The sequence below is a fragment of the Leptinotarsa decemlineata genome, unplaced genomic scaffold, assembly GCF_025532065.1.
Source record: "Leptinotarsa decemlineata unplaced genomic scaffold, Ldec_3_MD MMD2_P_RNA_scaffold_6, whole genome shotgun sequence".
Lineage (NCBI taxonomy): Eukaryota > Metazoa > Arthropoda > Insecta > Coleoptera > Chrysomelidae > Leptinotarsa > Leptinotarsa decemlineata.
In genome coordinates this window covers 2,215,671-2,235,903 of record NW_027412533.1, presented here as the reverse complement: position 1 = coordinate 2,235,903, position 20,233 = coordinate 2,215,671, and the positions used below count along the sequence as shown (strand labels likewise).

General features: G+C 34.1%; 1 protein-coding gene across 1 annotated transcript in view; it reads left to right on the top strand.

The window, feature by feature from the left end:
* The first annotated feature begins 2,828 nt into the window (after nt 1-2,828).
* Nucleotides 2,829-20,233, top strand: part of LOC111514029 (uncharacterized) — a 42,359-nt gene continuing 24,954 nt past the window's right edge. Inside the window, exons 1-2 of the mRNA XM_074169763.1 lie at nt 2,829-2,982; nt 5,137-5,394. Coding sequence (XP_074025864.1) covers nt 2,968-2,982; nt 5,137-5,394 — 273 coding nt within the window. The 5' untranslated portion in view covers nt 2,829-2,967. The remainder of the gene's footprint in view (nt 2,983-5,136; nt 5,395-20,233) is intronic.

The following is a 20,233-nucleotide window of genomic DNA, read 5'->3' as shown; positions in this document are numbered from 1 at the left end:
GAAGAAAATAACTTGTACGAGACATATTAAAAATTGAGGAATTATATGTGACACCCAATAACGAACGTCATCGAGATGACGATCATATATGGATAATTTATGGATCATTTTCATGATCATTAGGAACATAATTGCTCAGAACTATTTTGATCTAACTTCAGACATCACACAAAAACCATCAATTGACCAATATTTAATAAATACAATGTATACTTGGTAAACTGAATTTTTTCCAGGTCTCCATCAAAATCACAATTCCTCCACGTCGAAATTGTGTATTGATAGCTAATTTCCGGACATTCAAATGAACAAAGACATACGTGTGCTGTTGGTAGCAGAACGAAATATGGTTTTTATGGTATTTTCCAATCATTTTTTGCTGCAATACAAATAAATATAGTTTGAAAAACTAAAAAACACGCTTTCAAAGCTAATACGCTTAAAACAATAACGAACGGAAAATACTAGTATTATTTTGAAAAAAGCGACGGGCGCTTGATGTACAAAAAATATGGCACAAAGCGCCCACGCTTTTTTCAAAATAATACTAGTATTTTTCGTTAGTTATTGTTTTAAGCTCATTTAAATTTTTTTTTTGACTTTTTAGTTTGATGTTCTTTAAAAGCATGATTTTTAGTTTTTTAAACTATATTTATTTTTCATTTTTCAGTTTTGTATGCAATGAAAGCGTGTTTTTTAGTATTTTTAAACTATATTTATTTCATATAAACTTTGGGATCAATCAGCCGATATATTGTTTAGAAAAATAGTCATTGATATTTTCCGACCAAGCCCAAGGCAGCAGGCAGGAGGGTTACAAATAAGCAGCAGACGTGCGTGGTGAAGTGAGTTCGAATTATATCAAAGAGATTACGTACAGTGCCATCTGCCCGTGAATAGATCAACCAATAATGTTGATTTTTCCAGGAGGCTACGTACAGCGCCATCTGCCCGCGAATAGATCAAGAAATAATGTCAATATATCAAGGAGGTTACGTACAGCGCCATCTGCCAGCGAATAGATCAAGCAAGGAGAGTTACGAATAAACATACAAACACATTCATATATGTGAAGCTAATAAAAGCGTGTTAATTAATAATTATTTTAAAGGGACATTATGGATCTCTGAGGAACATGAGTTTTGGTGGTGATATGACCAACTATAACATGAAATTTCAATTAATAAATACACATCCTGCTGCGGCTGCTCAATGCTATCCAACTGGATTGCTATAAAGGAGGATGATACGTGTGAGAAGATCACTTGGTGATTTCTGCTTGCGAAAATAATCATGATCACTTGATATATCCAAATATTCTTTGATGTATCGATAGAAAGTATACGTTGAACTATAGTGGTTTTCCAAAAAACAAAAGAAAACCTCTTTGTAAAACAATCCGAAGTTTGAATGGAACTGTACGATGATGAATAAAAATTCATCTAGAGTTTAGTGTGAAGATTTCAATAAAATAGGTTCTACAAAAACCTCGACATGTGTTTCGGTATACAATAGATTCCTCAAGCAGAGAAAATACTCGGAGATTATCTTGTTGTGAGTTGTTTCTATCAGCTTTCGGAATATACGAGGCAGTTGAGGAAAATGTGAAGTGTCATATATTATATACCACTGTATCCTCCAAGGACCAATGAAGCTATGCCTATGCCATGAGTTGAAAAAGTCGGGAATCAATGATCTTCAATTCATTGAGTCCTTAAAAAAACAGGCATATAATTCTTGATTCACTGGGTATCCTTTCGAATGACTATTACATAGTGATTTCATAAGCTTTTCGGAGAGTACTATACGTATGACTCCCTCCAATTGAATCTCTCATGAGATGTTGGGAATTTTCGAATTTATCAATTTCCGTAATTTCCAAAGAGGTAAAGTTTCAAACTTTTCTTCTGGAAATTAAGGGTTTTGAACTCATGATTGACCTCATGTCTCTCTAAAAAATAGTGATTAGCTTGTGTTGAGTTCATTTATCCATTCTGGAAATAGTTTCTAGGTTCTTTTATGCGAGTCTTAAGTCTTCTTTCAGTTTGATCAATGTAAAACATCGAACATGACATACGACAATTTGAAAACTTTTGTTTATCTGACACAAAAATCTCTTTGTTATTTTCAATTTGCTATCAGTCTAAGAGCAAGGACAATGACTTTTTTGAGCAGAATGGCCAAGAATATTATTGATATTGATTGATTTCAGTACCTAATCTTCTGATAATATGCTGTCAAAAAGTAATATCTGACATTCTGAATTGTACAGTGGAGAACGTAGGTGATGACTTATATGGAGAAGGGAATGTGGAATGGGATGCAAATTTTTTTGTAACTGAATTTGCTTTTTCTATAGCTGTCCTGGTTATTGAACCATCCGCTTCTCTTGAAAGTGAAATTGCGGATTTGTTGAAAATTTGACATTGAACAAAAAGGTCCAGATTATATTATTTACGAATGAAATTTTTGTTCTAAATAATTTATCTAAGGTCTAAGATTTTCAATGGAAAAATTTGCCTTTCAGAATTATTCATAATACCTCAGGTGAGCAACTCACTGAAATCATCAGGTTTTCTTCATTTCAATTAATTGAATACTTGGAAAGTAAAATTTGGTATCCCTCACCGGAAATGAGCAATGAACAATTAAATTTCATAATTAATGCTTTTATCTGAGAGTCCATTGTCTCGAGTTTTTACATTCTTGATAAAATGAAACGATATTGGTTGAAAATTATTATGTACTCAGGTTGAAACAAATGATCATCTTGATTGACTTTTCCTGTGATTCTGTTACTTCCTGTACTATATCCGATATATCGGAGACAATGAGTTGAATGGAGGAGGGATCTTGAAAGGCGTGTATGGAGAAAGGAGATCACTAGATTCCTCGTATATATACGAGAGGATCCCCTATAGATGAATACTCTCTCTGATATTGTGTACCGGCATTTCAACAAACATCATGAAATCCTTCTGTGTGAGTAATAACTTAACATGTATCGTGTGCGGATTTTTCTAAATTGCCAGTTTTGTGACTAGTTTTGGTTTTGTGAAGTGATTTGTGTGATGATGAATGTACCTGACGTTCAGTAATTACTTTCAAGTCTTGCAGTAAAGGAAAATTGAATTTATTGAAATCAAAATATTGTAATTTGTTACAGTTTGATTGTGGTGAAAACTTGATTTCAGTTTTTTTCTAAGAACACACAAAAAACCTTCATGGAGAAATTCTTTAAAATATTTCGAGATTTATTCATTCAAAGTATGTCAAGTTGTTAAAAAGATATATCCATTCGAATTAAAACCCATTTGCAAAAAAATTGTTTTCGATTCTGGAACAGCATTTTCTCAATGATAAATTTCAATATGAATGCAAATACTAGCATACTAGTACGAATGCGAATACTAGCATAGTAAATTTCAACAAAATATATTTATTTATGAATATTTATTATAAGTACTTGATGAATTTGGATCAAGTGAGCAACATTCATTTCAGATTACGTTATATTGTGTGCAACATACGATTTAAAAAAATTTGTAACTTTTCAGATTACCCACATTTGCATTGTTTTTAATTTATGATAAAAAATGGTGTTAACTTTCAAAACGATTTTTTCAAAAACGTTGCTTCCAATTTTTCAGAATTTGAAAAATAGAATTAAATATTATTTTGATGATTCGAAAGGAGTACTTGAAAAAGTATGTGGAAATTGCAAAAATTACTCTAGCAAATTTTTTGGTGTATTTTTGGTATTCGTCTAGAAATAATGAATTCGTGAAGAAACTATTTTTCAAACTGGACACATTTTGCTATAGAAACTACTCATACATTCATCTGACTTCCTCATTCATTATGTCATATTGAATATATTTATGTATACATATTTCATACATAATTCATTTATCTTAACAAGATACAAAATATGAATTACAAAAAGATTGAATCGTTTTCATGAAATCTCAGTTTGTAATTTTGCCAAGTTGACATCAAATTAAAAAAGTTTCTATACGTTCTATACTATAAGTTCATCAAATCATTAGTATATGAGAAATTGACTAATAAAAAAGTGAAAATTGTATCTTTCATGGCTGAGGGCAGAATTATTGAAGGCCAGTTCTTAATGAATGGAACTAGAAAAATAGATTTTCAAAATACAAGGAACTTTTCCCAGTTCATCTTCCAAAATCACTTGTTTATTTAAACAAAGTTTTTTCCACGTATAATTTAATGCCTCCCCGATACCAGAACTGCAATTCTTCCTTTCCATCTCCTGAAGACGCCAATTTGGTTGGTAAAACAAGGGTCGAGAAGAGTAATGCAGTTCTAGTGCTTGGAGAAAGTGCTTGTTCCTACGCCATAGGTTTCAGTTCCACCTCTCATTTTATTCCCTGTTTCACATGTTCGAGTGCAAACTATTCATATGAAACCACGCAAAAGTATAACTATAACACAAAATCTCACTAGGAAAATCTTAAGAGATGAAACAGGGTTCAAGAAATTTATGGATTTCTTTTATAAAACCAATGATTTTTTGAAGAATGAAATGGTTAGGACTTGAAGTAATCTCAAGATTTTCCAGATCTAAAACTAGTTTTCATATTGAAATTTTCGTCTACTGTCAATTTGTTGCGGATTCGGAAAAAATCATAGTGAATGAAATGAGCAAATTGAAATTTTTTCTCATTCAAAATAGATGAAATTATGTGATTTCATTGTTAATTGATAGTTTTCATTAGTTAATATCAACAATTGATTGAACAAAAATGACAAGTCGTATCGACAAATTATGTAAAACTCTACTTAATGATCATGTCTGTATCTATATCAACTACATAATTTTTACTGAGTTATATAGATGAGATATTTTGAAATTTTTGTGTTACCATTGAGTTATTTTTATTGGGGGATACTGATTTTCAATTTTAGTGCTCCTGTACTACGAGATTATAACCTGTTTTTCTAAATATTGATGAAGTACTATAGAAACTGATTGAAATTTTTCGAATGATATAGCGTTTCAAATACATTAGTGAAAAATAAAACAGAATTTGAACCGAAACTAGTCCCGGAATTATTTGGATAATTTTTGAAAATCTTTACTAAAAATAATAATCGTTGCAATTTCAGTTTACCATTCTTACGCTGGTCGCTCTGGCGCAAGCTGAAGATGGAAAAGCGAAGGAGAAACGTGGTCTAGCCGACTCGTACGGATCGTTCTCCAACGGCCCTTCGTTCACGAAATCACCCCAATCATCCCCAACGCAACAGGAGTACGTGTCGCAAGCCCAGCAATATTATCAAGAGAACTCTCAAGCTCCCCAATCCCAAGCTGCTGCCTACACTCAACCAGCTGTGTCTAAATATTCTGTTCCCGGCTTACAGAAGGTGAGTGCGACATTTTAAATTGTAATCGCGGCCCATGTTGAGTGGGAAGTGGAAAATTATTTGGAAGGGGACAAATCGAATTCATTTTCTTCTGGATTTTTGCACAACTCATTCGAGCTGAAATTATATCATGAATCGATATGTCTGAAATGCAGAAAATAATATAATGATAATTGTGTGTTTCAGATACGAATTGGGAGAAAAAAACCCAACCGACACAATTACTTTCAAACACATGTACACAGAGTGTAAACTGAATGAAAACAATTGATTTTTATGTAACTCAATGCACACATGTTTGAGAGTAGTTGTTTAGGATGGGCTTTTTCCAGTTTGTTTCTGAAAAGCCTTTTGTTGAGAGCTTCTATTTCTTCGGAGTTCTCACCAATTTGTGTATAAACAACTCAGCCTCCAAGGTTTATTTAAAAGTTGAAGAACTACTTCGCGATGTTACAGGAATAACACTTGGCGTCGACGACTATCTCCTCTGTAGACCCCAAATTAAATTCTTTAGTTACTTCATAAAGGGTCTCACAAGTAGCGAGGAAGAGAAGGTTCATCACGAATAAAACCTAATTCATCAACCTATTCAACTCATTGATGAATAATCTTTGTTAATGAGAACACAAAACGTAAAATTGAAATATCTATTATTTGAAACGAAGCATTTTCGAAAGGCTCCGATGGCGGATAGATTGTATGTAGGTTACATTATTGATTTACATTTCATTGTTTGGGTATGAGATTTTCATAAGATAATGCCAGATTCAGTGAATATTTCCGCTAGTATCTTCGAAACCTCATTTTTGGAGATATACTGTACTCTGAATATCTTTCATCAACTGTCGTACTCTTCTATCTACCGAGATGCATCTACTTTGTCGTACTGGCTAATGTCTCTATCAGAAAGGTTGCCAATATTCGATGCAAAGAGTGACCTGTATACTCCACTGGATCGCTCAAATTCAAATATTTTGCATCAAATTTTTTAACGTGTTTTTTAAAAACTGACTCAACAGAAAAACACACTTTCTCATGAATAAAAAAAATTGTGAGCAACCACGTGACAGTAAGAATATGTGGTTCCTCACCAGTTTCATACTGTACAATTCTGCTTCGTTGAAAATGGTTAAAACACACTTTTTACCTGAACTTTTTGTTGGGACTCTTACAAAAACTGAGTTTCTGTCTTATAATTCCTTCCCAACTCCATGTTAGGAATCACACGTTGAAAGGTAAGACCTCGTTAATCCTTAGCTAGCACAAGTTTCGACTTCTGAGGGTCATCGTTCGTAGGGGTGCGACAGCTGGTTAACGGAAAAACATATTTTTTTAAAAAACAGAATTAACATCTGGAGTGACTGCAGCGACACAGTCAGTTGAAATATCAACATGAATAACTTCTTCGAACCAATAAAATGATGAAGAAATTGGAGGTTAGGCTACTAAAACAGACTTTTACAGCGATTGAACGCTTCTTTCGAATAGTGATAAAACTAAAAACGATAAAACTAACAGCCATCATACGTGACTTTCACAATTTCAAAAACTGCCACTGTTCGAATCAAATTGAACCAATGAAATCGAATATTGAAGTATGATTGTGACTAAATTTTGAATTTTTGCTTATGCAAAGCATTTATATGATTCCACAGAAATTCACAGGTTCAATTTGATACTATGATTGAGATAGTAACTATGTGAATCAAATAAAACTCATCAATATAATGTTTTCCATGCAATCTCTCTCTTGATATTCCGATAATTTTATTTACATATTCATATTATGAATGCATATGATATGCATATGATATATTTACCACCAAATTGGCTCAATAGTATGTGTGCATTGTCTCTTCATTTCAATGTTACCTGAAATCGAATAAGTTTTTGAAACTATCGCTTATATTTTTGTTCATTCATCTGTTTCAACTTTTACTCAATATATTTTGTTATCGGACAGATTGATTTCACTGAAATCTCATTTGGTTGTTCACATATAATGCTTTTTTATATCGAATTACTTTTTCTCTAGAAATTCAAAAACAAAAGCTAAACACACAAATAATTGAAAAATACACTCACATCAAATCCAAGTGGAGCAAGTGGACTTATTTTATTTTTGTAAAAAAAATCACAAAATTCATATTTGTATTCATTGTTGACGAAAAATTATGCAGTTTCAATGATTCCAAAACGAATTTAATATTATGAAAACAACAACTTCAACTGACAAGTGACAGTCATCTCAGAACATAGTAATAAATATGTTGAAGTATTTCGCTTCAACGAAAACTTATCAGTGAGAGTCTGAGGTCTGCTGATGACCCTAGAGAGCGTTTAGCAATACTTTTGTAGCTGTAGGTCTACTTTGAAACTACGAAAATAAGTATAATAACCCTGGAGGTTGATGCGACTTTAAATAAAGTAAATAAAAAAAAAGAAAAGAAGTATAGGTGTACCCGTATATCTGAACACACGCCTCAGAAAAACCCGACAAACTAGATGTCACTGAATATGCTCTCAAAGAAGGCACCCACATTATCTCATTCGAATATACACCAATACTCGATTAAACTCAAAATTACTATCCAAAAATATATAGAGCAGCAATAGAAATCCAGAAACACAGGGATAATCTCAATAGAAAGAGAGAGGCAATGAACATCAGTGAAATCTGGCTACCTATCCTCAATTGTCCACATATTGGGTCATTCCATTGTATCAAGAAACGAAGTCATGATCATCAATGATGATATAAAACGGGAAACAAATTCCAACGTTGTAGTTTCAGTGTTGGAGAACAACTTAGACCGTTACCTCACCGACTTTGATAATGTCAACCGCAGTGGTAGACGAAACGTCAGGCATCAATACCTGCAGACCACGGCTAAAAACCGGATAATAGCTTTGACGTAGTTATCTCCAGCCGTGAAAGTTTACAGTCTTCAATACCTCTACTGATAAAACAAAAATACATTGATAATAATAGATCTGTGTTGCATTTCTATTGTTTGCAATAGATAATATGATATCAAACTCTGCAAGAATTGGATTACAGTTCATAAAAGAAAGTGAATGGTTTTCATCGAAACACAAGACGCTCTTGTTAGTAACCAATTATTTCTAATGAAATGTATAACTTAGGAGACATTTTGTAATTAATGGTAAAAGAACAACGAAAATATATTTCCCATGAATTTTTATGACGATATAATGGAATCCGTGAAAGTCAACATGAAATTTGAATTTTAATGATGAGTTCGAATCTTTGATTATTTCGAATTCCTCATTTATAATTCATTTGCCAAATCACTGTATGAAGTTATTTCGAAATGGAAGGGTTTTTCTCTGAATTTGTTCAACATTCAGTTTTTGTCATACTCCAAATATATGGTTTGATTTTGAGATGTGAATTGCATCACTTCATTCAGTATATTTTCACTTGGAGAGAAACATCTATTTTGTATAATTTTGATACTGAAGTTTCTGGTTCTGCTGCTGAATGAACGACAAATATCTGTAAGGCTACCATCTGTGAGATAACTTGCATAAATATCTGTCGGATATAATTCAATGTTTATCGTGGTTTTATCCAATGAAGTAGTTATTTTTCAGAAGACATTTAATGGTGCTTACTGTGTAGAAACATCGAGAAACATGTATGTTCTGAATTAAGTTTAAAAAATTCATTCATTTTTGAAAATAAATAATCAATCAAATGAAATGAATCAATTCCAAATACCAATCTACGAAATAAAATTCTTCAGTAACTTTATGTGTTTATACCATTCCAAAACTTCTTGAACATTTCGTGAAAATACAGTTTAAAGCAACTCGGCCGAAAAAAAGATAAGCTGACCAATAAATATATTTTCAAACTTTTTCATTGTATCTTCAGATACCGAATTTGGATAGTTGAATGGGCGAATCTCAAGACACGATTCCTAATTTATACCACAAAGGATAATTTTCTCCCAGTGATAAACAGTTCCACTTCTTGCCTTATTTCAGACCTGAAAATGAAAATTTTCTTCGACTGTAGTCTGTGATCAGCCATATCAGGAGTTAGATTTCTGGTATAATTCTTGGAATATTCAGAAAATAAATTGTTGAGTAATAGTACTATATTGAGACGTGAGAGCCATATTTAATGAAAACGGAAAATTTTCCAAAAAAAAACATAACGTGTTCTGAGATAGTTGACTTATCAAACTAGCATTATGAAGATATTATGCATTAAATGCTGATTTTTCATAATTATGACTGAAATTTCAAGACATACGATGATAATCATTTTATTTAGGTCTCTTCAATTCAGAGGTATTTCAGTTTTTATTTGTAGAACATGAATATTACGAAAAGAGTGCGGATGAAAAAAAAGTGTTTTCTGCGAATGAAGTGTGCTGAAAACTGTTTTGATAAATAATTATTCACGAACAAAAATATTGATAGCTGCTTCAATCGCACTATCGATAATTCTGGAAATATCGAGGACATTTTTATTCTCCATGGTAAAATGAAGATCCAGTAAGAAATTCAGCCATCTGCATCTTTACCCGTTACAGAAACCCAATACTGAGAACATGCTAGTTCATATTGCAAGTATCAATATAAACACGCCTGAGGAAGTCAATGTAAAGTAAAACAAGTGGTTTTGTAAACTTCTCAGTGAAAATCTTACGATAAAGTGTTACATGAATACGTTATGGATTTTGATCAAGTACCGGCCAACTCCATCACATAGGTACCAATTTTGTTGCAATGTTGAACCACTCACCTGAAGTTCAACACAAACGAGCCTTCTGACGATATTATGAGCATATAAACAAAAGATCAATTTTTCTTGAAAAAAAACAACTGTTTTCTTGCCCCATGAAAAAATTGTTTCCTTGCATCAAGTTAACTGACTAGTTAACTATTCTAGTAAACTGATAAACTAGTCAACTGATAAAAACATAACTTGGTTCAATGAATAGTAGCTCAGATGACAATGCAGTTCCATTCTCACTATTATTTCTTCATTATATGAACACCATTCAGCCTTTTCACAGTATGTTCATTCCAGTAATCGACATAACGCGTTTCAACTACTTCCATCAGAACTTGATGATTCTGTCTCACGCTGTTGCTTTGCTCAAGTTAACGTATCAAACGCCCTGTTAATTTCTGGAGAAAATTATGTGATTATTTCGTCACACCGAACATTCTCTTAGCGAGAATGTTTCAAATGGGAATTTAAAGACATACAATTCCATTATATATTGTGACTAAACGGTTCTGGTTCTTTATTACTGAAGAATGTTTTCAAGAGCTCTATTTCATTAAGTATGTGGATGTATGCTTTCCCAATATTTTATCAACTTCAAAAGTTGTTATTTGAACTCGTGACGAAAAAATATCCTGTCACTTATTTTTGAGATGAAAGTAATTTAATTTCTAAAAAGGAACTCTGTAATTTACATTTCGAAAACAACAGTAAAATATTATCATATATTCATTACTATCTTACTTCGCCCTAGACTTATTAGAATTTGTGTTAAGTTGTTTGCTGAGTTATACTAACTTCTTTATATTGTTTTTGTGAGGCACGAAGCCGAGCCATAGTAACAAGGCGAGCCATACTAACAAGGCGAGCCATTTTCATATAGTAAATTTGTACCAGAAAAACATTCAATAGATACATACATTCACAGATACATGGGTCTTTCATTAACCAAGTTAGTAAGTACTACAAAAACAGTAAGCCTGGCAAATCTGAATACGCCGCTCTTCGTGTACGATTTCTCCTTCATCTGCAGTGGATTTATTCGCAATATTCGGCAATCTAATTACACTGCGTCCTTGTTGTGAAAGATTCGATCTATTCGCTTGTAGGATTGTAAAATAACACTGTAATAGATATCGCTAAATCTGCTTCTTTTATGACATAACAATAATTCTTCCGCGCACAATTACAAATTTCATATCATCAATTGTACATCATGAATTCACACGTTTTTAATTTTCAATTTTCGAATGTTTTGACACTATACCGAGTGGAGACAAATCTAATGACTTATAAATGGCAGAACGAGTTTTTTGATTGTCAACATTTTTTTAACTTCAACAAAGAATTCTGAGAACTACTATTTTTTTTCACTGAATAATATTCCTGGGCTGCTCCGGTATACTATAATGAGTTTTTTCATTTGATGGTTTCACACCATTTAGACAATTTTGTTATGTTACTGAAAAAAGTTGTGATATTTCGAAAAATTGGAGGGTGCAAGTATGATGCTCTCCAAACTTTCATTCTCAAATTGACATGAACACCTTGATATCGATGGTGGTAGTTGTATCCTATTTGAAATTACAATGCTTTACTCGAAGTAGGTATTTCGAGCATGCCATTAGTGGTGTCGTTAATGAGTGCATAAAACAGGCAATCCTCAAACATCACCAGTTTTGTTGATTTTTTGAAAAATTCTAACTCATTTTATTGTCATTCAAAAAAATTTTGAAGCACGGATGTAATTATTAATATTGTTTAAGTAATATGTATTATATTTCGTGGCTACATAAGAAATAATTCAATTGGTTACCTATTCAAAAAATATATATTTCTAATAAAAAAAATTCAGGAGACAGCTGCAGGTTGCGTCATTCTGATTGCTTCCGAGAGACCTGTCAACTCCATTCTACAGGACATATTAGAGCATAATTTTGCAATATATTGAACTTAGTTCCAACATATCATTTTGCTACGTTCTCTTTAGACAGTGATGAACTGAATTGTAGTGTTCTTAGAAATATACCAAATGACAATTATTTCCTGGATGACAAAACCAGGCGTATGTAGCTCGACAGCGATTGAAGTTAATAATAATTGTGAATACCTGTGCATCTGTTCGCAAGTCGATGAAATGCAATTCTGTTTGCAAATGGTACAATACTTCCCTTCAATCCTTATCTGATACACATTTGCTGGTTTTATACTTTAGGATCAGATTACCATCATCAACATCAACTTTCCTCTTTTACCTATTTTTCCATACATATGCGTATATATTTATCTATATATAAAACATATGTACATCTCTCCCACATACGGGAGTGGGTAGAGAGGGGATAGGATAGGTATAGGAGGAGTAGGAGGAAAAGCAGGAGGAGACTCCAATGTTGAGCCACAGGATATCCGCAAATGAAAACGTCACCACATGATAGTTTCTAATGGCGATGGCGTCTCTCGTCAGCGGGCTTTTCGTTTAAAAAAACTCGAAGAATTTATGAGAGAGCCTTCTGATATGATCAGTGAGACGTCATTCAATGAAATGTATCTGTCACTATTTGTGCAAATACGGAGCGGAACACCTTATTCTGCATCGTCTCTAGTCTCCGCAAAGGAGTCTTCTTGAGACTGTAGAATGAGGAACAAGCTGGTCTTCCACTTGCTTGTAAATTAGCACCTTTTAGTCAACGATAAGCTTTGAGTTCCGTGCAATGAGCTAATACGTGCGTTTTACCGTCGAACCCGCTCGTTAGATCGTCAAGCTCAAATGTTCCTGAAAATGCAGGCGCTTATCCAGGATAAGTCCCAGATATCGCGCGTTTCTCTGATCGTCAACGCACTCACCCCGCGAGTCATTGCAACTTCCCAAATATCTTCGCATTCGTAAATTCCTTTGTGAAATGAACGAGTTCTGTCTTCTATGGGTTATTCAGAATTGTATCCTTCTTGAAATGCTGCACGACCAACCTATCGAGGTGGATCTGAAGCTGTGACTCACGTGAAAAATTCGATAGCTCCACAAAGAGTGGTCGTACACGTTAAGACTCTCGAGTTTGTCCTTCCACCTTCTGTTGGTGGAAGACCTTGCGCATCCGATGTTTTTGTCTAACGAGTTCAACAACATCAGGTGGAAAGATGTCTCCATCGCCTATCACTACGATCTTCCTCGTAGATACATCTCTATAACGTTGTATGTCTAGGACAAACAGACCACAGACCCTGTCTTCAATAGGATCCTCCCGTTGGCGTTTTGCTGATTGAGACAGTTCCATTCACGCCTCCTGGCGTTGAGATCCCACACAACCAGTACCTTCTTCCCAACGTTGAGCAAATTGTCCAAATCATGCGAAGTGAACTGCCCATCCGGCTTGTTATATATCCCAAATACACAAGTACCATCAGCAAGTTTGATGCCTAAATGCTCGATTCTGCTCCGTTGCTGAGTTATCTGCGTGTGTGCGATACCTTTTCCTATCAGAATAGCCACTCCACCGCCTCTCACAGCCCCAGGGTGGCCCCTTCGGAAAGTGATAAAACCTTGTAGCTTCAGTTTATATTCCTATCGAATCCTCGTTTCGGACTAAAACATTATGTCGACATCATGAGAATGAACGAAATTGACAACACTGGAGTATTTGTTGCCAATTCCATTCATATTTAGCATGCACGCCTTTATTGGCATTCAAAAGTTGTAATCGCTGATACCGCTCGCGAACGTCGTGAACGCATTCCACTTTTCTAGCGGGCTAAAGGCACCCGCCATCAAGTTACAGAGAGTATTCGTTGCCTTTGTTGAGCCCCCATCGTGGTTCCCCTCGGTCGCTCTCCCTACATAGCTGGGGAGGAGGCAGCGGGGATGAGCCCGGGGCTAGCTGTGGTTTTCTTCGATCCTAAGAATTGTCTTTAGGGACTGGAGCCGGTACCCATTTCGCTGTTGGTGTTTGACTTCGACCTCCTCCGCCTTCTCTCAGTAGACTGGACAGTCCCTGGGGTTGACGGGATGATTTCCGCCGCAATTAGCACATTTGGCCGGCTCTGTGTTTGGCTTTTCGCAGAGGTAGGTTTCATGCCCCTTGGAGCATTTCAAGCACCTCAGGGCTCTGAAGCAATTGTTAGTGGCATGCCCCTAGAGTGGGTATCTGTGGCACTGCACCAACACTCGACTATTATTTCGAAGTTCCCATCTCACTCTCGTGGAAAGGGCAAATGGGACGATTCGTTTTAGGAAATTGAGGGTGACCTCTTTGTCCGTAACGACCATGTATAGTGGTCGCCTTTCAGTCCTAAGCCTATACCCGGTCAGGGTCAGATTACCAATACCTCAGAAAACAATGGATGCTCTCATTCTTTGAAGCTGATGCCATAAAACATTTGTATCGTAGTTCACTCAAGCTTTTTGCAGTTTCGGCTCCACAATATTTCCATTAAAAAGCAGTGTCCCACATGGATGATCAATCATGGAATCTTTCTGAGAAATTAATAAAAATGTTCATGAAATCATTTTTTTTTTCATTGCACCTGCACCAGAACCGGAAGGTGTTTTTGATCCATCTGTGAACCAACAACAACTATCTGCTCTTAATGTTTCCTTCTAACGGAGGATCCAGTAATCTCTACTCGGGAACAGTACTTTATAAGGCAGTTTGTAGTCAGAGGTAATTTCCAGAATGCTGTGACTTCCAGTGTCAACCAACAATCTGTTGCACTCTGCATTAAATTGATTTGTGCAATTGGCAATGTGCACAAGTCTATATGCAGTCCATCTCTCTCCAGAAAAATGTGGAGAGGAGGTAGATCTAGAAGGATCTCCATGTCCGCTGACGATGTGGTACTGATGGCACCACTGATGGCCAGACGTTGTAGAGGTTACTCGTTTTTGGATACCGCATATCCTGCTAAAAGCATCATAGTACCTAAGGTGTTGGCGGTGCTTCAAAAAAGTGTGTGCCTATTGTTTGCCCCCTCCTAACTACATAGAATAGGAAGAAAAAGCCAAGGAGTTTTGTGAGCGTTGGGGTTTTTCCACTGATTGGAAGCATGGCTCCGTCATCATCAGGAAGTCACTAATAACACTGGCATCTCAGACAAAACCTGACTATATTGCGCAGCGTTAAACCGGTTAGACTCCTCTCGAAGCAGTCGGTCCAACACGTTGAGCGCATCACGTCGACGTGGAACGTATTGCGCTCTTCAGGAAAACAGTCCTATTGGATCCCTATGGAGGAGTAGGCGACGTATTGAGCTGAGCGGAACACGTCGCACGCGACGCGAAAAATGCGTCGCTAGTAAAACAGGGCTTTAAACTAGTTTAATGTATAAGTTTGAAAATGACGTTATTTGTAACGTTAGTTACAAATAAAACTGGTAAAAAACATAGAACGTTTCAATTATATTTTCTTCCTTATGATCTCCTACCACGTAGTAATTCCATCAATTTACTAATAACAATATTTCAATTTCTACTTTTCCCTAAGAACTTATCTTCAGATGTAAAGGCTTGTGTTTTCCAAATGAATGATCGATTGAAATAAAACTTTCATATCATTATCGTGTTAAAAAAACAAGTTTATTATAAGAAAAGTGAACTCCACCTAGAACCGTCTAAAACACCGATTTAATTGAATGATTCGAAAGAGAAAGTGATTCAACTGACCAACAAAAAGCGATAGTTGACAGAAAATTGGGCTGAACTAGATACCATTAAATTTGTTCTAGGAAAAGTTCGTGTGCAGAAATATACCAAAATAAAACTTGAGAGAGCTAGGCAATTCAATTTTCACAATTAAGTATTTGTTAAACGCAATAGTGAAAATATGTACAATTTTGCAAGCACATTCCCAATTGTTCACAGATATTGACACAAACCAAGACAATAGCAATCTATTGCTCATCCAATCTTACTAATGTAATGTTACTGATTGATGACTGGAATTATTTTTAAATTGCGTTGAACTTTATAACTGCTAACCACTTATATTACTTCAGACAGTTATTCACAACACTAATCGAGAATTATAAATGCTGTAATGCTGCTATCGACATACATTCAATTAGATTAAATGTGGTTCTGAACTTCAACAAGCATGGCTAATGGTATAAGTGAATTTTAATCGCCATTTACAGTGTGTTCAAAAACGTGTGTATGGAAACGTGCACCTTTAGTAATTGAAAAACGTACGAGAATATAAAAATAGTAGCAAATTCACAACCAGAAGAGATCATTATAATTTCACTTCTCTTTCATCAGTAGAGTCAATTTTCAGATTGACATTATACAATTTCCAATTGTGTTTTGAGTTTTCAAGAAATACGTTTCGTCAAGAAACGTAATATTGATAATGATGAAAGAAAGTTAGTTGGCATTATAGGAATAAGAATTGACAACAACAACATTAAGAGAAATACTCGTCTGCCACAAAACGTTTGTGAAGTGAGTTGTTTTCACTTTTCTATAGTGTGGATGGACGAAATAAACTCAAAACTTCAATCAAAGACGAGGATAAAAGTAATGAATAACGGTGACACATGTTGAAATGAAGATTCGTGAAAATTTGTCCAGAAAGTTTTTAAAACATCTCAAAACGTATGGTTACTAATCCTAGAGATATCACTCAATTCGGTTAGAAGACGATTTTGATTGTTGCGTTGCTCTCTTCAATGTGAATGAGAATTTAGAGTTATAGTAACAATTATATGAAAATTGGGGCAGAAATAAGAGTTTCAGCAGGTAAATCTACTTGCTTTTATTTTAGAGAAACATTTTGTAAAGTTCATATATCCTAAAGATTTTTAATTCAGCACATTGTGTAAACGTAAACCATATTCTACCATCGACATGACAAAATACCATCGATGATGACTACTTTCAGTTGTCATCGTTATTAAATGCCGATTTGGGGTCTGGAGAAAGCAAAAGTGTTCTATGAAACGTTGGCTACATACATATACGAGTATGTAAACATGTCGCTCGTGACATAACCAAAAGAAAAATATATAAGGGCATGAAACGTAATATATGTGAGTTGTGTTGGAAACGAAAGAATAGAGTATGGCCTATCCTCAAAAGTGAAGATTAACGGAGGCGAAGGTAGAGACAAAGATTCATTGATAATCAAATTGGTGATCTGAATTAGTAAGAGACAAATTATATTTCTTGATATTTTTGAGTTTTTAACCTTTCACGATCTGAATAATGGATAAATCTGAAATCTATATGATAAAAGGCAAACAAAAAAGTTTTCCTGAAAAGTTACTTCGTCAGAGTCATTTAGTGAGTTATTATAATTGTTTTCAGTATGTTCAAAAACATACTAACAATTTTGAATGGTTATTGTTCAACCACAGAAGAACATTCTTTGTGACGAGGGCTCTTCTCTTGGACTCAAGAACTCGAATCATTATTTTCAATAAAAAATTATCTGATTTGTGTTCTATAGTCAATATTGCAGATAAACTAACCTGCTGAATCAGTCTGATTCATTCGTGATCCCTTTCCTTTGGAATTTTATAAAAGCAATTTACTCAAACGATTTGTATGTATTGAGGTTGTGACATATAGGTGAATGGTATTTCCAATTGTAAAAACCATGTTTTTAACAGAATCAGATTTCAAAGACAATGTTGATATCATTTTATTTCTGAATACGATAAATTTCGAGTAACGGTATTACTGAAAGTAACTTGAGAAGTGAAATTTTATTTTATAGATCTAGGTTATATGTCAGAAATTGAAATAATTGTATATTGAGAATGTAAGTCTAACGTTAGGCTATAACAAATCAAGTTTATTCAATAAAAAATATTCATGATTTGATAGTAGTGGATGTGTATATTGTCTAAAAAAGTAAGCATCTGGGTAAATTATCATGAAAATACACTCGACAAATGTACATAAAATTTGAATCTGCTAACTAACAGCATGATTCAAAGGGAAGTTCTCTATTCGAATCATTACAATGTCAATATTTTGTGTAGAATGAAGATCTCAATCATTAGCAAAAATGAATATCATCACCACTGGGCAAAAACCGAACCAATAACAACATCCATAAATAATTGTTCAAAAACTAAAAAAACACGCTTTAATATCAACACAAACTAAAAAATGAAAATTAATTCGAAACTGATTGAAGATTGTGTTCAACATCGATTTCATAAACTATACTTCACGATTTGATTTCCACAAACTTTATTTAAAAAATATAATCACGACATGTTTCGCTAACACAGTAGTGATTTGAATACAACAAGTTGCTTCTTACACTAATATTCATATACTACAGGTAACCATAATTGAGACTACTTCCAACAAAATACCTAAACCTCTACCCGAAGTATTTTTTCAATTGTGATCACCTGAAGCATATTACCTCAGTTCTATATCAATAATAATTCGTTCTCGGTTTTCCTAAGAAAACGAGTTCAATAATGGTGATCTATTCAAATCCAGTTGGTCATTCATTAAAATGTTTGAATTATTAAGTTCAATAATTTCCATTGCTTCCAAATAATTCAGTTTCAAACCTATATTTTCTATGTGTAAAATTTCGAACTCTTCGTTAAATATATGATTTTTTTCTAAAAGATGATTTGAATATGTTGAACTTGTTTTATTATTTACATAGCTCATATGTTGTTCCTGAATTCGATTCCCAAATGTTCTGCCAGTTCTGCCTTAGGACACGTTCCACACTTTAATCTTTATACTCCTGATTTCTCGAGTTTGGATGTTTTATCTTCATTATTTTTAATTAACTTTCCCAACGTATTACTTGTTCTTGTCTTGTTCAAATCGTGTGGTGTAGTTTATGAAATTACTAAGGATCTTAGGACAGCTGATTAACGAAAAAAATGATTTTAAATAGATTTTCAAATAGATCTTCATCAAGTAACGGCCAAATCAATTAAAAAATTGAACAGCGATGCTTTAAATTGTATTTTAATTTTGGCTCCAATCTGGCTCCTTACCAAGTATCAATAACAATGGACATTTAGCACTCCACGGTTGTCTCACTTGCTGTCAAACAGAGACTGTGTGAGGACATTTTCCAATCATGTCGATCCTGATCAGGATAACGAGATGAACTTATGGAATTATTGTATTTTCACTAATTCTTGATAAGTGTACAAAGTTTGAAATACATCTGTCAGTTCAAAGTTAGTCAAAATCAAATACATCTGTCAGTTCAAAGTTAGTCAAAATCAAATACAAAAGAGTCGGTTACAAACAATTATTAAACTATTTAAACAAAATAAATCAATGAAATCATCGAATAATTAAAGTATTTATAATATAATTTGATGATGAATCGCTCACGAATGTGTTGAAAAATATTATTTATAATCAGCAAACAAAAAAATATAGGGAAACATGTTTTTGTTACACAAATTGTGGAGTTCAACATTCTTTCACTCGAACCACCATATTTTCACAATAATAGAAACTCAGTTTTCCCATCACCATGAAGAAAGTGTTCATTTGTTTCATCAAAGCCCGCGGTGATTACATTCTTCATGACCCGCTGCGCCCGCACATTATTAGATCCAATTACTATACTTTTTCATGCTCCACATTCTTTAATTTCTCTGCAAGCCTCAGGGGTCACTGCCCATTGAATTTGATCGACATATTTATATGTATCTTCATGAGTGAAAGTGCAGCTATAAGATGGAGATAAAATTGCTTTCCCGCATTGTGAGATGTTTACTGACCTATCCAATGATTTATTCTACATGGAGAGAAATTCTTGAACTTGTTTTCCTATATAACAGTTCTTCCAACTCGAACTGATCAATGATCTATACAAAACTTTTCCAATTTAAATCTGATATAATCTGAGTTGTCACATATCAATGCATTAATAAAATATGCTTACAAACATATTCATGATACAAAATTGAAATATAATCATCTTAAAATATCTTTCACTTCAAAGTCGACAGTCTTCAAAAAAATGAAGATATTTAACACAAGTTGTCCAATAAAACAGCTCGCCAAGACTAACTGAAACTAAATAATGCTTTAAAAAATTAAAAAATACACGCTTCAATTGCAACACAAACTAAAAA